Here is a 22,615-nt window from a genome sequence, read left to right as displayed (position 1 = left end):
GAAGATGCATGCTACACTGACAGTGATTGACACATTAGTCAATGATGGGACAGTAGTAGTCCCATCATCCGGCTAATGTGTTGAATATAAAAAAAATACTCCATACATGCTACATACATGCTACATACATAAATACATGCTACATACATGCTACATACATACATACATACATATATGCTACATACATGCTACATACATACTACATACATACATGTTACATACATGCTACATACATACATGCTACATACATGCTACATACATACATACTACATACGTGCTACATACATACTATATACATACATACATGCTACATACATACTACATACATACATGCTACATATATGCTACATACATACTACATACATACATGCTACATACTACATACATACATGCTACATACATATTACATACATGCTACATACATACTATATACATACATACATGCTACATACATACATGCTACATACATACATGCTACATACATGCTACATACTACATACATACATGCTACATACATGCATACCACATACATACTACATACATACATACTACATACATGCTACATACATACATACTACACACATGCTACATACATACATACTACATACATGCTACATACATGCTACATACTACATACATACATGCTACATACATACTACATGCTACATGCCTGCTACATACATGCTACACACATACATACTACATACATGCTACATACATACTGCATACATACATCCATACATACTACACACATGCTACATACATACTAGATGCATACATACTGCATACATTACATACAATACATACATATAGACATACAGTACATTAAACACAGATTACATACTCACCATTACTTGTCATTTTGTTCCCCGAAGCCAGTGTTATCTGTAAAAATATGAAAAAAACAAACAACCAATATACTCCCTGTCCGCAGAAATTCACGAGTGTCCCACGACGATCTCCCGTGGAGAGCAGAAGCAACAGCTGTTGCAGCCGCTCTCCAGGGGCCCCAGGAACACACTGATGGGAGGAAGGTATTCTTCCGCCACTGTATTCCTCCGCCGCTGTAAAAAAAAGTCCCTAGTCTCACTTTATGGCATTGCTGGCTGACAAATTTCCCAGGCAGCAAAAAGGATAGTGCGCACAGCGGTTTTTGTTTTCCATAGGGTAACATTGTACTGTACCCTGCATGGAAAACTGCTGCGGATCCGCAGCTGCAAATCCGCTGCGGATCCGCAGCAAAAACCGCATCATGTGAACATAGCCTTATGCAGTTTTGGTGCAGTTTTTGGTACAGGTTTTTGGTGCTGTTTTTGATGTAGGTTTTTGGTGCAGTTTTTGATGCAGTTTTTGGTGCTGTTTTTGATGTAGGTTTTGGTGCGGTTTTTGATGCTGATTTTGATGCAGTTTTTGGTGCTTTTTTGATGCAGGTTTTTGGTGCGGTTTTTGATGCGGTTTTAGATGCAGTTTTTGGTGCAGGTTTTTGGTGCGGTTTTTAATGCAGTTTTTGGTGCTGTTTTTAATGCAGTTTTTGGTGCAGGTTTTTGGTACAGTTTTTGGTGCAGGTTTTTGATGCAGTTTTTGATGCCGTTTTTGTTGCAGTTTTGGTGCAGTTTTTGGTGCAGGTTTTTGGTGCGGTTTTGATGCAGTTTTTGGTCTGTTTTTGATGTAGGTTTTTGGTGCGGTTTTTGATGCGGTTTTTGATGCAGTTTTTGGTGCTGTTTTTCATGTAGCTTTTTGGTGCGTTTTTTTGATGCTGTTTTTGATGCAGTTTTTGGTGCTTTTTTGATGCAGGTTTTTGGTGCGGTTTTTGATGCAGTTTTTGGTGCAGTTTTGATGCAGGTTTTGATGCGGTTTTTGGAAAATAAATAAACGGAAAATGTGCATGATTTGAATGGAAATATGCATGAAAAAACAGATTCAGAGCCCGGATTCATCATTTCACATCTCAGTTTCATATGTTTTTTGCCGGATCCGTCGCTGTGCGTGTTTTCGCCGGACAGAAAAACCATTCCTATGTGTTTTCCATCCGGCGGAAACAGCTTTTTTGACGGATCCTTCAAAAAACGGATGAAACGTGTGGCCATCAGGCGCAATCCACCGCTAATACAACTCTATGAGAAAAAAACGGATCTGGCAGAAAAAAACGGATCCGTCAGAAAAAAAACAGATCTGGTGGAAAAAACGGATCCGGTGGAAAAAACAGATCTGGCAGAAAAAAACGGATCCGACTGAAAAAAACGGATCCGGCGGAAAAAAACGGATCCTGCAAATGTGCTTGCAGGATGTTTTTTTCCCATAGACTTGTATTAGCGACGGATTGAGACGAATGGCCACACGTCGCATCCGTCGTGCAACGGATCCATCGTGTTTTGGTGGACCATCGGCACGAAAAAACGTTCAAGTGAATTTTTTTTGTCTGTCGCGTCCGCAATTTTGTACCGCGCATGCGTGGCAGAAACTCTGCCCCCTCCTCCCCGGACTTCAGAATGGGCAGCGGATTCATTGAAAAACTGCATCCGCTGCCCACGTCGTGCACAAATTTCACAACGTGCATCGGTACGTCGGCCCGACGCATAGCCACAGACCAGTACCGATGCAAGTGTGAAAGAGGCCTTTATGAGCATTGAATTTAAAAAAAACAAAAAAAATGGAAAAAGATGGCGTGGGCTCCCGCGCAATTTTCTGCGCCAGAGTGGGAAAGCCGACGTTATTAATCCAATAGTAAGAAAGGGTTAATAAAACACGCACACATTAGGAAAAAGTATTTTAATATTCTTCATTTCACCATACTTACCGTACTTCAGCGCCTGCAAAAAACATAAAATAATAAACCGTATACTACCTGTCCGCCATAGTCCAATTAATAACGAGTGTCCCGCGACGATCTCCCCTAAAGAACAGTGACATCGGGTGATGTCACTGCTCTATAGAACCCTCAGTGAAACACTTACAGGAGATAATGGCTTTTGCAGTACATCACTGAGAGGTTACCTGAGTTCAAAGTATCACTTTATGGCAATTGCTGCCTGGGAAAATTTGTCAGCCAGCAATCCCATAAAGTGAGACTAGGGACTTTTTTTTTACAGCGGCGGAGGAATACAGTGGTGGAAGGATATCTTCCTCCCATCATTGTGTTCATGGGGCCCCTGGAGAGTGGTTGCAACAGCTGTTGCTGCTGCTCTCCACGGGAGATCGTCGTGGGACACTCGTGGATTTCTGCGGACAGGGAGTATATTGGTTGTTTGTTTTTTTCACATTTTTTACAGATGAAACTGGCTTCAGGGATCAAAATGACAAGTAATGGTGAGTATGAAATCTATGTTTAATATACTGTATGTCTATATGTATGTATTGTATGTATGTATGCAGTATGTATGCATGTATTATGTATGTAGCATGTATGTAGTATGTATGGATGTATGTAGTATGTATGTATGTATGTAGCATGTATGTAGTATGTATAGATGTATGTATGCAGTATGTATGCAGCATGTATGTATGTAGCATGTATGTAGTATGTATGTATGTAGCATGTATGTAGTATGTAGCATGTATGTATGTAGCATGTATGTAGTGTATATGTATGTAGCAGGTAGCATGTATGTAGCATGTATGTATGTAGCATGTATGTATGTAGTATGTAGCATGTATTTATGTATGTAGAATGTATGTATGTAGCATGTATGTATGTATGTAGTATGTATGGATGGATGTATGCAGTATGTATGTAGCATGTATGTAGTATGTATGCAGTATGTATGTAGCATGTATGTATGTAGCATGTATGTATGTATGTAGCATGTATGTATGTAGCAGGTAGCATGTATGTAGCATGTATGTATGTAGTATGGTGTATGTAGCATGTTTGTATGTATGTAGAATGTATGTATGTAGCATGTATGTATGTATGTATGTATGTAGCATGTATGTATGTAGGTAACATGTATGTATGTAGCATGTATGTATGTATGTAGAATGTATGTATGTATGTAGCATGTATGTATGTATGTAGAATATATGTATGTAGCATGTATTTATGTATGTAGCATGTATGTATGTATGTAGCATGTATGTATGTATGTAGCATGTATGTATGTATGTAGCATGTATGGAGTATTTTTTTTTCATTCAACACATTAGCCAGATGATGGGACTACTACTGTCCCATCATTGGCTAATGTGCCAATCACTGTCAGTGTAGCAGGCATAGCCCGATGGGACTACAAGTCGATGCCCGCATTGAGACCCCCACACCACAGAGACACCCCCACACCACAGAGACCCCCACGCCGCAGAGACCCCCCTGTTGTGAATTCTGCTTTTGGGCTCCCTCCAGTGGTTGTAGGTGGTAATGCAGATGTCCCTGAGTTGCAGTCCTGGTCAGGTGTATCTGCTGATTGCAGTTCTGACTGGGGTATTTAGGCATGCAGGATTCATTAGTCCTTGCCAGTTGTCCATGGTTGTTGGGAGGTGTTGGTCCTGGTTTGGTCCCTTCTGCCTTGCTGCCAATCAGCAAAGATAATTGTCTGGTTTTGTTTCTGTGGCACACATGCTGTGTGCTCAATAATTCAGTGCTATTCATTTTTTTGTCCAGCTTATATTGTGTCAGTATTTTCTCAGTCTTGTTGGATTCTCAGGAGTTGCAGATATACATTCCATGTCTTTAGTTAGATTGTGGAACTTTTTGTATTATCTGCTGTGGATATTTTTGGAAGGGTTTTAATACTGACCGCTTAGTATTCTGTCCTATCTTTCCCTGTTTAGCTAGAGTGGCCTCTTTTGCTGAATTCTGTTTTCTGCCTGCGTGTGTCTTTCCTCTCCTATTCACAGTCAATATTCGTGGGGGGCTGCCTATCCTTTGGGGTTCTGCTCTGAGGCAAGATAGTATTCCTATTTCCATCTATAGGGGTATTTAGTTCTCCGGCTGTGTCGAGGTGTCTAGGGTTTGTTAGGCACACCCCATGGCTACTTCTAGTTGTGGTGTTAGTTCAGGGTTTGTGGTCAGTACAGTTTCCACCTACTCCAGAGAAAGTTTCATGCGGCTCCAAAGTCACCGGATCATAACACCCCCCACGCCGCAGAGACACCCCCAACGCCGCAGAGACATCCCCCTCGCCCCACAGAGACCCCCACGCTGCAGAGACCCCCCCATGCCGCATCGAGCCCCGGCACGCTGCATAGAGCCTGGGTAGCACGGATACAGCGCCACATAGAATTAGATCCCTGGCAGGCCCGCACAGACCCCGCCCGCACACACAGACACTCACAGTGTCCGCCCACGCACCGCCCACGCACCGCCCACACTCTTCCCCCCTCCAGAACAGCATATAGAAGGGCAGAAAGGGCTGATTTACGTTCCGATATTTGTGTCCCATTCACTTGCATTGGTATCAGGTATCGGTATCGGCGATATCCGATATTTTTGGGATATCGGCCGATCCAATACGATACCGATACTTTTGAATATCGGAAGGTATCGCTCAACACTAGTCAACATGTGTCAACATGTCTCCACATACTGAGTGGTGGGTTTGCCCCATTTAACTTCTGGGTCTCCAAATTGGACACATGGTCTGAGCTTGCCCTTTACACCTGCAGCAAATGTACTGTCAGAACATGTGTTTTGCACAGCAGGGGGTGTGATCAAAAATAGGTGCGTCTGTCTGTCCACAGACAACATGGGAAAGCTCACATTCATTAAAATGAACCAGGCGTAGATCTCACAGGACTTGTCCATACCTTTGACTGAATAAATAAATATTCCAGCCGCACCCAGCCATTGTTAGGCCACTTGGAGTATTTGGTGAGATTTTACCTCAGTATTTTTAAGTCAAAACCAAGAATGGAACAGTCAGAGAAAAAGTATAATAGAAACACATGTACCACTTCTGCATTTTTACCAACTCCTGGTTTTGGCTTACGAATACTGATGTAAACTACTCATTAAATACTCAACATGTGCACATCGCCTTATACTCCACCGCACTTTGTTCATTCTATTTGCCATCCCTAATGTTTTAGGGGTTCTCCAAATTAAAAATAAACCACAAAAAAGTGTTGGCTACCTACTCCTCTGCCTCTTCCACCTACACTGCCACAACCTCCTTTTACAGCACCAAAGTTCAGGTCCCCATTGACTTATATTGGGTTCGGGTTCAAGATTGGGTAGAGTTCTGGTACCTGAATCGAACTTGAATTACAGCTTGATCGAACTCGACGAACTCGAACATCCATGGGTCTGCTCATATTTCAATCTGGGCATGCCAGTGAGGTTGCAGTTCTGGAATATGACAGCACTGGAGGATAATGACTTCCTGGTCCCTTCCTGGCAGTTAATGCGGGACTTTTTTCATCAAATTCTTTTTTTGCCAACCCGTTAACTATTTGCAACAAAACATTTGATGGTTCTTTAATTACACCCCAACATCAAGGGTATGTGCACACGTTGCGGATTTCCTGCGGATCTTTGCACCTGTGTGTTTGCCATCATTAATCGGGTCCGCTGCGCCCTGCTTGTGCATTTGGTTGGAGGCTTCAGCAGGTAATCATCTCTGCATTTTTCTCTGTGACTTTTTTCAATTTTTTGGAGGATTTCTAAGTCTTCTTTTTGTGTCGGTGAGCTTTTATTCTATGTTTAGCGTTAGAACTGCCAAAATGTAAAGATTCAATTCCATATAGATGGGAGGAGGGAGGAGTCAAAGGCAGCGCTCCACCCTCCTCCTCTCCCTCCTATCAACATAGGATCTTATTGGTAGCAGTGAAAAAAAAGCATAAAAGCAAACCTGTCATCAGATTATATACCCCCCAAATTAATGACATGCATGTAAAGGCAGTGTAATGCTCAATAAATCCATTCTTTCCTCTCACCCTATTTCCCACCTGGTGCCTGCCTTTTGTCCTTAATTCACAGGTCATTCTTCTTTGAATGACCTAATTTTCCTATCAAGATCTCATGCAAGCACTGTCATTGTTTTGGTGATGGAGCCATACTATCAATTTATACATTTGATGTCCCAGGCAATGATGATCCTGGGTAAATATCTTGCTAAGAAAAACACGTCATTGAAAGAAGAGTGACCTATCATGGAGAGACAGAAGGCTGGTAGCAGGCTAGGAATAAGGAGTGAGGCAAGTGCATTATCCCACCCCACTGAACTTCTGACCCATCTACATAACATTTAAATGATTGCTTTCTCCAAAACAGCAAAATAGATTTCTATACTCAAGGATTTAGTCAGTATTACAGAATCTTTACATGCCTTTCCTTAGTAAGGTGTTTAAAATCTTTATGACAGGTTTACTTTGGACTGTAAAGTGGGCAGTATGGACAGGGTTTAGCACTTTGACTTGAAGCACTAGGGAAGTGCTAGTCAAACTGTGAGGTGATCATACCAATGAGGTGCCCTCTAGTTGTTGGTGAGGCCCAACTGGACAGCTACGATAGCTATCACAGAAGTTACTTTATGCCACACAGCCCTTTCTTATTGCTGCAATCTCTGGTTTGACAACACAATCAACTCATTTTCTATTAATTGCAATGTTAGGCAGAGCTTAGGAGACAAATGAAAGATAATTTACTCAATGTTTACAATTTTGACATGAATTTCACAGATGATTATTTGACGGCATGATCTTGTTTGTGAGTTTTGTTCCTCCCCACTAAAAAATGATAAAATAAATTACTTTAGATTGTGAGCCCCAATGGGGAAAGGACTGATTTAAATGGATAAAAAAAAACAAATTGCACACCTATGCTTGAAATATGACTAAAAGTTTTAATAAAAGATCCCACTGAACATTGGGTGAGTCCATGCTTGAGTAGATTTACATGTAAATATTAAAGGTTCAGTTCTTTAAAAGATAGAATCGCAAAGTCCTTAAAATACAAGCATATTTGCAATTCACTTCTCATTAAAACCCACTCCATTCTTAAGAATGGAGGGATTTTTAATTCTATTGCATGCAGCTCAGTTATGGTTGTTCCCCAATCAAAGGAGCACAGCGCTTGCACCTTTATCTATACATGAAGTTAGCTTCAGTGCCATTGGGCTCCTCCGATGCTGCAGAGTCAAAAGTTCAACAATGCCAGTCCGAACTGTCAATGAATCTAGAGCGCATAACTCCATGGTAAGCAGGAAGCCAAAAGGAAGCCAAGCAGGAAGCCAAAAGGAAGCCAAGCAGCAATATATTTACTGATAAGGGATTATAAAGACCTTTCTATGCAACAGAAGAAAGGTATGTGTTTTCTTGGAGGAAACCATGGTTAACAGAGTAAGACAATGATTTCAGGCGCCAGGATGTTCTTGTATTTCAATCAGCACAACAGACTGATATCAGATGCCTTGTACTCAATAACACTTTCTCTTGAGCTGACATAAATATCACTGAAATGTTGTAAACAGGTCATTTTGTGACAAAGCGGAAAATTCTCTGGAACTGGGGATTTTGCTATTAAATTAATTTTCATGGCAACAAATGTTTTTGCAATTGTTTGCAATTCATCTGGGCACTCTTCACAATAATCTAGCAAATTGGCAATATAAAACCTTAAGTAAAAGTAATTTGTGAAAACCAAAATTTGTGTTAGTCTAAATTTTTTTTTCCATAACTATATAGTGGGAATTTGATCATAGAAGTATGCAATATTTATCCCCACATGCAATTAATCTCATGCAATATTATCACTAAGGAAAACTAATTCTTTAAAAATTCTCCTCATCTATAGATCTCAAACTTCACCCGCAGTACTTAAAAAATAACTTTTCCTATCAACTGAATCTCTAAGGCCCCTTTCACACATCCGTTTTTTTTCAGAATCCGACGGATTGCAACTGATGGCAGTTAACTAATGTGTGAAAGGGGCCTTAAAGTAACAGCTGTTACTGGAAATCCAACCTAGCTTTTTGTGGCTAAATTGTATAGTCAGGAGATAGTGTATCTTGATGTTACATTTCAAGGGGATCATAAATAGGAATCACAAAGTAGCAGCAATTTAATTTCAAAATGTCATAAGGGTGACTGATTATCAATGGACTTTATGAATATGACGCAAATGCAACAATGACAAATTATTTCCATTGGGCTACTGTTCTGACAAAACATAAATGTTAATACTTAAATTTTTATAACTTTTTTTTAACATCGCATTGACTTTGCTGCAGTCAATCATTGGTCTCAGTGGTGTCATGTTCATGTGCAGCATGTGACCACAGAGGCTAGTGATTGGCTGCAATCGTCAAGTGAATGATTGATGTAATGTCATGACAGATCGACTGGTAAGGACCACCAGAACAATGTCTATGCTCATTTGGGATACTAACTTATAATGGAATTTTGAATAAAAAAGAAAAATGTTTTACTAGAACAAAGTAGATGTGCCATCTTATTTATGTTGTTACCAGAACAAATCATGTTAAAGATTTTTAGCATTTATCTAGTCTTTTTTAAAATAACTAATAACTCCTTCTAGCTAAATAAATCTATTCATGTAAGGGCTCAGAGTGGGTGTGTTTCTGATCCTTACTGGGTCCCCAATGATCTCAGTATTTTGGTCTCATCCTCAACAGAGTGATATTTCAATACTGATAGAAGGAATCTCAGACCAGCAAAGACTGGGTAATCTCCAGAATGAAACCTGTATGTAACACTCAGCATGAATATTACTTTATTAATTATTTTTAACCAATTTGTCAATTTTCATGGAAAAATTTAAGGATATAAAAACACCTTTAAAATATAATGTAGAAATACTTCTTCCTAATCCAAAAGTAAACTCTCCGATGTCCTCCCTTTAACTCCCTTGCACCTATTTTAATATAAGCCGAACCCTCTCCTTTCGGAGAAACTAACCCTAACCCTGTTTTTTCCCTTCTTTCTCTCTCTCTCTCTTCTATCATATGTTTGTTGCATTAATGTCGCATTAATGTGGGGCCGCCTCCTGCTTCGGGAATAGTCCTTAGGGAGATCCAAGACATCGAGACCAAATTTTTTTTTTTTTTGAAGGATACATTCTAATGAAATCTTATTTTTTATTCTACGGTCATTACTATTGTTACTTGAACTTAATGGACTAGCTCCCCCGAGGCTTTGTTGAATGTATCACTGTTATATTTTCAAAACAACTTATTACTTATTATCTATATGTAATGTGTGTAAAAACTAATAAAAAGAAATTTAAAACAAAACAAAATATAATGTAGAAATAAGACAGCTTGGTAAATTTCTTTTTCCAAGAATCCTAGCTGTGGTGAGAAGCTGAGATAATGTCACACATAAATCTAATATTGTTTCTAATGATGCATATTTGTTTAGCTAGATGATATTCTTTGTCTGAAAGACAAATTAATGTATCTAACATTGTATCTTGTCCATGGTAAAAATTTTAATGAGGACTATGTTTTCTAAGAATGACTTTTGTTAGAGCTCCATGAACTTCTTTATTTCTCAAGCTGTAAATTATTGGATTTAACATAGGAGTAATGATTCCATAAAGAATAGGAACAACACGATCCTGGTCAAGGGAATAAGTAGAAGTAGGCCGAATATAAGTAAACACAATTGTTCCATAGTACAGTATGACCACTACCAGATGAGAGGCACAAGTTGAAAATGCTTTCTGTCTTCCTGTTGTTGTCCTTATTTTCAAAATTGATTTAACAATAAAAATATAAGACAAAATAGTTAACATGAAAGATCCTACAATCACGGACCCTCCAGCAGTATATACGACAACTTCATTAATAGTAGTATCAGCACAAGATAGGGCGAGAAGAGGTGGTATGTCACAGAAAAAGTGGTTAAGAGACCTAGACCTGCAAAATGGTAATCGGAATGTGAAGACTGTATGAGCGAGAGAATTCAGTAGGCCAATAATCCAACATAGTGCAGCAAGTATCATGCACAGTTTCCAACTCATGACTTCAGTGTAGCGCAGTGGCATGCAAATAGCTACATAACGATCACCAGCCATAGCAGCAAGCAGGAGACATTCAATCCCACCAAAAGATATAAAGGAATATAACTGAGCCACACAACCAAAGAAAGAGATTCTTTTCACATCAGACAAAAAATCTAAAAGAAGTTTAGGAACAGTGGAAGTTGTATAGCACACATCTACAATGGAGAGATTACGCAAGAAGAAGTACATTGGAGAGTGGAGAGTTGAAGACAGCGTGATAGTAATGACCATCAAAGAATTGCCTAGAACTGTAACTACATAAACTACTAAGAAGAACACAAATAGGATTAATTCATTTTTAGCATTGTTAGTCAATCCAAGCAAGGTAAAGTTCTTGAGCCATATGGTCTGGTTGTTTGCCATGCATTTGTCTGAATATTTCTGTAGGAACAGATACAGTCCAGTGATACTGATATTAAAAATGGTTTTGACATAAATTCAACCAATTAAGAGAGGATTATTAGATAGTCATATATCCTTTTTCTGCAAGAATGAATAATACATTTTTTGAGTCAGTGTAATATTGTTCATATGTATGGACTTGATAGTTATGTTTTATTACCTGATAAAAGAGACCAACAATCTAGAATAACATATATGCTGTGCTTTTCCAGTTCTGCAGATCTGCAGTATATGTTGATAGCAATGCAACGACTAAATATCAGTGAAGCGTACAGTATTTATAAGCATCTATTTTTCCCAGGAGGGATAACCCTTGAATATACCTTTGAGAATGAGCTTCACATTGAAGCAATCTTTTAACCAAGTTTTCTTTAAAGTTGTATAATACTTAGATTTTTGAGGTTTCAGTCAAAACTATTCAACCCCCATTGGAAATTAAGTTAATTAGCAAACTTTACAAAGTTTCTTCTTTTTGCAATAGAACATTCAAACTTTTATTAATTACTCTTAAAAATATGATTATCTATCCAATCTTATACATGTAGGACTATCACCACACAAAACAAATAACAAAGGTTGAATCTGGTCAGGGAAAGGATGTATCATCCCAATAAAGGACTATCATAACCTGCCTTGCTGAGGAGGTTGGCACCCTATATTACACAATTGGTGCCCCAACTCACCGATATCTGACAATGGAGAACCCTATTATGTTCTAGGTAACCAAAATCTCAGCTCCCATTTAAAAAAAACCCACAACATCAGAATAATTGTATCCAAAGGTATAAGGTGCAAAGGGTATAATATGGATGTATAAATAAAACCACCAACCTAGTACCAGTACCAGTCAAGTTAATCTTAGCATGAAAGAGGTTGTCCGGTCCAAATCAATAAGTCTGCAGTCACTCTATGTGTATTAATTATGGGTATTAATGTAATGCTTTGACTTCGTTTTTCATGTGTTTTATCTATTTTGGGCATGCAACAGTTGGTTATCCTCTGGATGGGGTTAACTGTTAGGGGTCAGTCCCTTGTGGGAGGAGATAAATGGGCATGTAGAAACTTAGTTCTTGTTTGTTAGTTGAGAGTTAGAGTGCAACTTCTGAACTAGTAAGAAGCAGTGCTGAATGCTAGTAGGGAAATGGCCACACGTTGGAGAGTATGTTTAATGACAGAAGAAATACACCACTTTCTGATATGCGCCATACACGTACGGCAATGTGGGAGCTACGTTCTCGCACAGTGCAGTACATGTATGGTGCCGCAATTGTGGGGGCTCACACTGAGCACTGCCGATCGGGTGTGAGTGTCAGCTCTATATGAAAGCTGACACCCTCCAGCAACGCCCAAGATTGGGGCTAGCACTGATCATGGGTGATTATCCACTCTCATGCCACTGTCAATAGCGATATGATCACATTGTCCTGATGGTCTCCATGGAGAACCCTGGCCGCAAGATGGCCGAGGGGTCCTTCAGGGTAGGTGACTTCTCACTGCCTGCTCAGAGCAGGAGCTGATAAGCCTCCTTCCATGCCTGTCAGACACTGGTCTGATGCTCTGTACTGCAGAAGCATTGTGGAGTATCAGATCAGCGAACTGTCACGATACAGTGAAGTCCCATCCTGGGACAATGTAAAATAGTAAAAGAAAAATATTAAAAAGTGTAAAAATATATATTAAAAAATCCCCAAGTAAAGAACAAAAAAGAAAAACTTCCAATTAGAGTTGAGCGACTTTTACTTTTTTCGGATCGAGTCGGGTTTCGCGAAACCCGACTTTGTGAAAATTCGGGTCGGGTGAAATCGGCTGATTATTGCGAAAAGTCAGGGGCCGACTGAAACACAAAACCCAATGCAAATCAAAGGGGAATCAAAGTCGGCAGTAAGTGGAGGACAGGAAAACACCTACAGTGCCCATTTTAATGCCAAAAACATCAATTCTTATTACTTAAGCTTGTCAATCTTAATTTACTTTATAATAATAGTTAGGCATTGAAAACTGGGGGTCATTTGGCTAAAGTTTTGGGGGGTAGGGCTGGCTCAAGATTTTCGTGGGCCCAGGAAACGCGGAATACGTCACAGTGGTGGAGCAGGGAGAGGTAAGTATTTCAACTTTGCAAGTGCTGTGATCCTGAGCAAGCAGGGGGGGCCCACTCATTGGCACTGGCACAGGGCCCCTTATGGTACAATGGTGTGTTTCATGGCAGGTGGCACCTCCCACTAGCAGAGACACTTTTGCGTACTATGAGGGGCCCTGTGCCAGTGACGTCGCCAATGAGTATGCCCCTCCACCTGATGAAGGAACCTGCACTTTCATCTGCAACTTCCTCTTTGTCCCCGTGCAAGGTGGTATAGTATGCGGGAAGGGGAACCTGACTTTCAGCAGGGTCAGATTCTGGCTGTGTAGAGTGCAAGGGGAATGTAGTGGTCTGGATCAATGTACCAGCAGACTCATCTAGCAGTGGCTGGGCAATGGGCAGGATGAGGAGGAAACACAGATACAGTGGGGCAAAAAAGTATTTAGTCAGTCAGCAATAGTGCAAGTTCCACCACTTAAAAAGATGAGAGGCGTCTGTAATTTACATCATAGGTAGACCTCAACTATGGGAGACAAACTGAGACAAAAAAATCCAGAAAATCACATTGTCTGTTTTTTTATCATTTTATTTGCATATTATGGTGGAAAATAAGTATTTGGTCAGAAACAAAATTTCATCTCAATACTTTGTAATATATCCTTTGTTGGCAATGACAGAGGTCAAACGTTTTCTGTAAGTCTTCACAAGGTTGCCACACACTGTTGTTGGTATGTTGGCCCATTCCTCCATGCAGATCTCCTCTAGAGCAGTGATGTTTTTGGCTTTTCGCTTGGCAACACGGACTTTCAACTCCCTCCAAAGGTTTTCTATAGGGATGAGATCTGGAGACTGGCTAGGCCACTCCAGGACCTTGAAATGCTTCTTACGAAGCCACTCCTTCGTTGCCCTGGTGGTGTGCTTTGGATCATTGTCATGTTGAAAGACCCAGCCTCGTTTCATCATCAATGCCCTTGCTGATGGAAGGAGGTTTGCACTCAAAATCTCACGATACATGGCCCCATTCATTCTTTCATGTACCCGGATCAGTCGTCCTGGCCCCTTTGCAGAGAAACAGCCCCAAAGCATGATGTTTTCACCACCATGCTTTACAGTAGGTATGGTGTTTGATGGATGCAACTCAGTATTCTTTTTCCTCCAAACATGACAAGTTGTGTTTCTACCAAACAGTTCCAGTTTGGTTTCATCAGACCATAGGACATTCTCCCAAAACTCCTCTGGATCATCCAAATGCTCTCTAGCAAACTTCAGACGGGCCCGGACATGTACTGGCTTAAGCAGTGGGACACGTCTGGCACTGCAGGATCTGAGTCCATGGTGGCGTAGTGTGTTACTTATGGTAGGCCTTGTTACATTGGTCCCAGCTCTCTGCAGTTCATTCACTAGGTCCCCCCGCGTGGTTCTGGGATTTTTGCTCACCGTTCTTGTGATCATTCTGACCCCACGGGGTGGGATTTTGCGTGGAGCCCCAGATCGAGGGAGATTATCAGTGGTCTTGAATGTCTTCCATTTTCTAATTATTGCTCCCACTGTTGATTTCTTCACTCCAAGCTGGTTGGCTATTGCAGATTCAGTCTTCCCAGCCTGGTGCAGGGCTACAATTTTGTTTCTGGTGTCCTTTGACAGCTCTTTGGTCTTCACCATAGTGGAGTTTGGAGTCAGACTGTTTGAGGGTGTGCACAGGTGTCTTTTTATACTGATAACAAGTTTAAACAGGTGCCATTACTACAGGTAATGAGTGGAGGAAAGAGGAGACTCTTAAAGAAGAAGTTACAGGTCTGTGAGAGCCAGAAATCTTGATTGTTTGTTTCTGACCAAATACTTATTTTCCACCATAATATGCAAATAAAATGATAAAAAAACAGACAATGTGATTTTCTGGATTTTTTTGTCTCAGTTTGTCTCCCATAGTTGAGGTCTACCTATGATGTAAATTACAGACACCTCTCATCTTTTTAAGTGGTGGAACTTGCACTATTGCTGACTGACTAAATACTTTTTTGCCCCACTGTATATGCCCAAATAATAAAGTAGGCTAAATGCAGATAAAAATTGGTAACAGGACTAAACAGGCGGTATTGCTTTGTTCAGTGGAGGAAAACTGAAATGAGTGGCAGACACAGTTAGTAGGCCCAAATAATAAAGTGGGCTAAATGCAGTTCAAATGTGGTAACAGAACTAAACAGGCGGCATTGCTTTGTTCAGTGGAGGAAAACTGTAATGAGTGGCAGACACAGTTAGTAGGCCCAAATAATAAAGTAGGCTTAATGCAGTTCAAATGTGCTAACAGGACTAAACAGGCGGCATTGCTTTGTTCAGTGGAGGAAAACTGTAATGAGTGGCAGACAAAGTTATTAGGCCCAAATAATAAAGTGGGCTAAATGCAGTTCAAATGTGGTAAAAGGACTAAACAGGCGGCATTGCTTTGTTCAGTGGAGGAAAACTGTAATGAGTGGCAGACACAGTTAGTAGGCCCAAATAATAAAGTGGGCTAAATGCAGTTCAAATGTGGTAACAGGACTAAACAGGCGGCATTGCTTTGTTCAGTGGAGGAAAACTGTAATGAGTGGCAGACACAGTTAGTGGGCCCAAATAATAAAGTGGGCTAAATGCAGTTCAAATGTGGCAACAGGACTAAACAGGGGGCATTGCTTTGTTCAGTGGAGGAAAACTGTAATGAGTGGCAGACTAAGTTAGTAGGCCCAAATGATAAAGTGGGCTAAATGTCTGCCAAAAAATTGTTCATAAATAAACAGGTGGCATAGCTAGGTACAGGGGTGGGCTCCTATGCTGAGTAGCAGACAGTGGTAGTAGGCGCAAAGTATTAACTGGTCTAAATGGAGGCTAGGGCCCCTGTATATTTTAATTATCATCTATCATTTCAACAAATTTGCATTGGCAGTGCCATTGAAGGATTTAACAGCACAGGCTAGACAGTGGTGGAGCAGGGAGAGGTAAGTATTGCAAGTGGTAGAGCAATGCTCGTGCTAAAAAAGTAGGCTCAATGCAGTTCAAAACGTGTTACAGGAGTGAACTGACGGCATAGCGTTGTTCAGCGGAGGACAATTGTAAGGAGTGGCAGACACAGTTAGTAGGCCCAAAAAAGTAAGTAGGCTAAATGCAGTTCAAAATTGGTAACAGCAGTAAACTGGCAGCATAGCTTTGTTCAGTGGAGGATAACTGTAAGGAGTGGCTGACACAGTTAGTAGGCCAAAATAATAAAGTAAGGTAAATGTCTGCCAAAAAGATTTTCCAAATTAAACAGGTGGCATAGCTACGTACAGGGGTGGGCTCCTTTGCTGAGTAGCAGACAGTTGTAGTTGGCGCAAAGTATTAAATGGTCTAAGTGGAGGCCAGGGCCCCTTTATATTTTAACTATCAGCTATCATTAAAACAAATTTGTATTGGCAGTGCCATTGAAGGATTTATCAGCACAGACAACACTGTGGTGGAGCAGGGAGAGGTAAGTATTGCAAGTGGTAGAGCACTGTTCGACCAGGGGGGGAACACTCTCTCGTGGGCAGTGGTACTGGCACAGGGCCCCTCATATTACAACGGTGTGTCTGACGTTGGTTGTGCACCACCACCGTCAGAGATACTTCATTGTACTATGAGGGACCCTGTGCCAGTGCCGTCGCCCAAGAGTGGGACCACCCACCTATCCAGGCAAATGGCACTCGCACGGGTGCTTGCGCCAGGTGGTGACCACGGCCCTGTGGGGGGAGTCTGCCCATTTTGAGAGGTATAAAAATGGCCTATGGTGGACATTCAGCAGCTGCAAATGGAGGAATTGGAGAAGTCAGTAAGAGGAGGCCAAAAGCAAGACATTTTTCAGGCAAGCTACGTGTCAGCAGGGGAAGGTGGGGCAAAAGAATTTGAAATCCATGATTGGTTCATTTTAATGAAGGTTAGATCATCAATATTTTGGGTAGCCAGACGTTTCCTTTTTTCGGTCAGTATTGAACCCGCAGCACTGAAGACTCTTTCTGATAGCACACTAGCAGCAGGGCAAGCGAGCTCCTGTAATGCATATTCTGCCAATTCAGGCCAGGTGTCTATTTTAGATTCCCAATTATCAAAGGGGAATAACCTGTGAGGGAGAACATCGATAAAGGAAGAAAAGTAGTTCGTAACCATACTGGACAAATGTTGTCTTCTGTCACTTTGAATCGATGCAGCAGTACCTGTTGTGTGAGCGGTCATTGTGAAATCACTTCACAACCTGGTTATGAAACCCCTCTGTCCAACGCCACTTCGGATTTGTGCACCTCTAACACCTCTGCCATGTTGCCCCCTACGGCTTGTGTGAGGACCATCACCACCGCTGTGTGCTGGGAATGCCTGAACCAAACGGTCTACAAGAGTTACTTGTTTGGTAGCAAATACTGTATTTGCTCAAGGTTCTCATGTGGTAAGATATTTTGTAATTCTCCTTTATATCGTGGATCCAGGAGGCAGGCCAACCAGTAATCATCATCGGTCATCATTTTGATAATACGGGGGTCCCTCTTTAGGATACGCAAGGCATACTCAGCCATGTGGGCCAATGTTCCAGGTGTCAATTCACTGCTTGTGCAGGGTTGAGGAGCATTTTCTTGCAAATCAACATCACTTGTGTCCCGCAAAAACCCTGTACCTGACCTTGCAACGCCACCAGTTTCTATTGCCCCCTGAGAAGCATCCTCCTCCCATAAATATTCATCCCCATCATCCTCCTCCTCCTCCTCCTCTTCGTCTGCCACCTCATCCAGGAGAGTTCCCTGAGCAGACAATGGCTGACTGTCATCAAGGCTTCCCTCCTCCTCGGCTGCAGATGCCTGCTCCTTAATGTGCTTTGCACCAGCAGACGCATTAGTGGGATGCTCATGCTTATGATGGCGTCATCTGCACTTACCAGCCATGTGCATTCCTCAAAACACTGAAGGACTTGACAGAGGTCTTGCAGCTTCGACCACTGCACACCAGACAACTCCATGTCTGCCATCCAAGTGCCTGCCCGTGTATGTGTATCCTCCCACAAATTAATTACAGCACGCCTCTGTTCGCACAGCCTCTGAACCATGTGTCCACCTTGTTGCAACATCGATTATTAGGCGGTGCTGCGGAAGATTCAGTGATCGCTGATGGTTCAGCATATGGCTGGAGTGTACGGCGACCAGCAGATGTGCGAGCAAAGTCTTCGCACCTTCAGGAGCAGGGTTGGTAACTCCGGATAATTTTTGAGGAAGCACTGCAGCACCACGTTCAAGGTGTGAGCCAGGCAAGGTATGTGTTTTAGTTCTGAAAGGGCTATGGCAGCCATAAAATTCCTTCGGTTATCACTGATTACCTTGCCTGCCTCAAGATGTACACTGCCCAGCCATGACTGAGTTTCTTGCTGCAAGTACATGGCCAGTACTTCTGCGGTGTGTCTGTTGTCGCCCAAACACTTCATTTATAACACTGCCTGCTGACTCTTACCACTAGCTGTTCGATAATGGGACACCTCGTGTGCAACACTGGCAGCTGCGGATGGAGTGGTCGTGCGACTGCACTCTGTGGATGAGCTTTCGCTTCTAGAGGAGGAGGAGGGGTGGTGAACGCCTACAGCCAACTGTTTCCCAGACCGTGGGCTAGGCAGAACTGTCCCACTATGGCTGTCCCCTGTGGACCCTGCATCCACCACATTAACCCAGTGCGCCGTGAAGGACACGTAATGTCCCTGGCCATGCCTACTGGTCCATGCATCTGTTGTGAGGTGCATCTTTCTACTGACAGATTGCCTGAGTGCATGGACAATGCGGTATTTGACATGCTGGTGGAGGGCTGGGATGGCTTTTCTCACAAAGAAGTGCCGACTGGGTAGGTCATAGTGTGGTACTGCGTAGGCCATCAGGTCTTTAAAAGCTTCGCTTTCAACCAGCCGGTAGGGCATCATCTCTAACGAGATTATTATAGCAATGTGGGCATTCAAACCCTGTGTACATGGATGAGAGGATGAGTACTTTCTTTTCCTAACAAGAGTCTCTTGTAGGGTGAGCTGGACTGGAGAGCTGCATATGGTGGAACTAGCGGTGGTGGTGGACATGGCGGATTGAGAGAGGGTTGCTGATGGTATTCTTGATGTTGGCCTACATACAGTGTTTCCTACCAATAACCTTGTGATTCCCTGACTGCTTTGGCCTTGCAACGATACCTCCACATTTGCTGCTGGTGGTGTCCTAACCGGTGGGCTTACAGTGAGGGAAGCAATGTAGCGTTGCTGACTACCTTCATTCTGAGCAGGTGCACCAACGGTACGGGACGTTTGGTAGTTAGTCCAGGCTTGCAAGTGCATGCAGGTTAAATGTCTAAGCATGCACGTTGTATTTAAATTTTGAAGATTCTTCCTCTGCTAAAGGTCTTTGAGCATTTCTTACAGATAACTTTTGACTGATCATTCGGATCTTGGTTAAAAAATTGCCGCACTACACTATTCCTATTATGGAATACCTTTTTAGGCATTGCACGCTGTGCTACTTTCACCGGATGGCCACGCTGTCCTAAAACTGTTTTTGTTTTTGACAAACGTTTTTGGCCTGATACGGGCCTGCCAGATGACAGCTGATGCGATGTAGATGGCTGCTGCGGATCATCCTCCTCCGCTTCTGAGCTACTGGCAGTTGCACCCTCTTCCCCCAATGGCTGCCAATCTGGGTCAACAGCTGGGTCATCTATCACCTCCTCTTAAATGTCATGTGCACCTTCCCCTGTGTCACCGTGTAAGGTGCTATAGCGTTCGGGACAGGGCACCATAATCTCATCAGGGTCAGATTCTGGCTCAGTATACTGCGAGGGCAATGTAGTGATCTGAGTCAATGGAACAGCATAATAATATAGCTGTGGCTGTGCATCAGTGCACTCCATGTCCGATTCATCTTGTAATGGGCAGTTAACAATTTCCCTTTCTAACCAAGGCACGGTATGTGTTAAGAGCTCCATGGAGTAACCTGTAGTGTTGCCTGACGCATCTTTCACTTTTGCTTTGGGTGAAGGACACAAGGAAACGTCTTGTTCCTGACCAGGAGCATCCACTGACGACTCGCTGCTTTTATATTTCGAACTTTCTGAAGAGGAGGCGAAAGAGCTAGAGGCTGAGTCAGCAAGGAAAGCCAAAACTTTTTCCTGCTTCTTTGGCTTTAAAAGCTGTTTTCCTACTCCCAGATAAGGGAGCCTTCGAGGCCTTGTGTAGCCAGATGATGACGCTGGATCAACACCTCCAGCCTTAGGTGGTATTGTGCTTTTGCCACTACCACCAGATGCACCACCACCATCAGTACCAGCTGGCAACCACCACCCACGAGCTCTTCCACCAGACTTCCTCATTTTTTGGAAAATCTAACCAAAATAACAACCGTTATATAGTACTGTAAAACAAGGTAGAAGGTGTATATAAACTTGTTGAGAATTTAAATCTCCCTTTTTTTGGGGAGACTGAACCAAAACTCAGGCCCTGTGCATAAAACAACACAATGTAAGTGGCAGAAAGTGGCTGGCTGATATACGACAAACTAACAGGACTGAAGTATATCCACTTTGTGAGAATTTGAATCTCACTTTTTTGTGAGACTGAACCAAAACTCAGGCCCTGTGCATAAAACAACACAATGTAAGTGGCAGAAAGTGGCTGGCTGATACACGACACACTAACAGGACTGAAGTATATCCACTTTGTGAGAATTTGAATCTCACTTTTTCTTTGGGAGACTGAACCAAAACTCAGGCCCTGTGCATAAAACAACACAACATAAGTGGCAAAAAGTGGCTGGCTGATATACGACAAACTAACAGGACTGAAGTATATCCACTTTGTGAGAATTTGAATCTCACTTTTTTGTGAGACTGAACCAAAACTCAGGCCCTGTGCATAAAACAACACAATGTAAGTGGCAGAAAGTGGCTGGCTGATATACAACAAACTAACAGGACTGAAGTATATCCACTTTGTGAGAATTTGAATCTCCCTTTTTTGGGGGAAACTGAACCAAATCTCAGGCCCAGTGTATATAACAATGCAATCTAAGTGGCAGAAAGTGTCTGGCTGACATACGACAAACTAACAGGACTGAAGTATATCCACTTTGTGAGAATTTGAATCTCCCTTTTTTTTGGGGAGACTGAACCAAAAATCAGGCCCTGTGCATAAAACAACACAATGTAAGTGGCAAGAAGTGGCTGGCTGATATACGACAAACTAACAGGACTGAAGTATATCCACTTTGTGAGAATTTGAATCTCACTTTTTTGTGAGACTGAACAAAAACTCAGGCCCTGTGCATAAAACAAAGAAATGTAAGTGGCAGAAAGTGGCTGGCTGATATACGACAAACTAACAGGACTGAAGTATATCCACTTTGAGAGAATTTGAATCTCACTTTTTTTCTTTGGAAGGCTGAACAAAAACTCAAGCCCTGTGCATAAAACAAAGCAATGTAAGTGGCATAAAGTGGCTGGCTGATATACGACAAACTAACAGGACTGAAGTATATCCACTTTGAGAGAATTTGAATCTCCCTTTTTTTCTTTGGAAGGCTGAACCAAAACTCAGGCCCTGTGCATAAAACAACACAATGTAAGTGGCAGAAAGTGGCTGGCTGATATACGACAAACTAACAGGACTGAAGTATATCCACTTTGTGAGAATTTGAATCTCCCTTTTTTTTGGGAGACTGAACCAAAACTCAGGCCCAGTGTATAAAACAACACAATGTAAGTGGCAGAAAGTGGCTGGAAGATATATGAAAAAATACAAGGACTGTAGTACAATTTCAATCTCCCTACAATGATCTCAGGACAGGTATGGCAGCAATAAAAAGGACTGCTGCACACAAAAGTGTTGACTAATACACAAGATAACTGTGCAGAAAGGAGCAACAGGATTTTTTCTTTTAAAAAAGCAGTTGGTTTGCACAGCAGCGTGCAAACAGCAATGCAGCTATCAGGGAGCCTTATAAGGCAGCCTAATAAGCTACAGAGCTGATGCACAAAAATATAGCCTCCACTGTCCCTGCAAAAAAAAGGTGGTGTTGGACAGTGGAAATCGCTACAGCACAAGCAGTTTGGGGGTTAATCTTCCCTTCTTCTGATGAAGCTGCAGCAAACTCTCCCTATGCTAAGATCGGCAGAAGTAAGATGACGGT

General features: G+C 42.0%; 1 protein-coding gene across 1 annotated transcript; it reads right to left on the bottom strand.

The window, feature by feature from the left end:
• Positions 1 to 10,384: 10,384 nt before the first annotated feature.
• LOC143794976 (olfactory receptor 5V1-like) lies at positions 10,385 to 11,323 on the bottom strand. Its single transcript, XM_077280988.1, has one exon. The coding sequence runs from the start codon at positions 11,321 to 11,323 to the stop codon at positions 10,385 to 10,387; it is 939 nt and encodes a 312-aa protein (XP_077137103.1).
• Between the last annotated feature and the right edge of the window lie 11,292 nt (positions 11,324 to 22,615).

The sequence above is a fragment of the Ranitomeya variabilis genome, chromosome 1 (assembly GCF_051348905.1).
Source record: "Ranitomeya variabilis isolate aRanVar5 chromosome 1, aRanVar5.hap1, whole genome shotgun sequence".
NCBI lineage: Eukaryota > Metazoa > Chordata > Amphibia > Anura > Dendrobatidae > Ranitomeya > Ranitomeya variabilis.
Note: the sequence above shows the minus strand (reverse complement) of the source record. Positions and strands in the feature narration are given on the sequence as shown.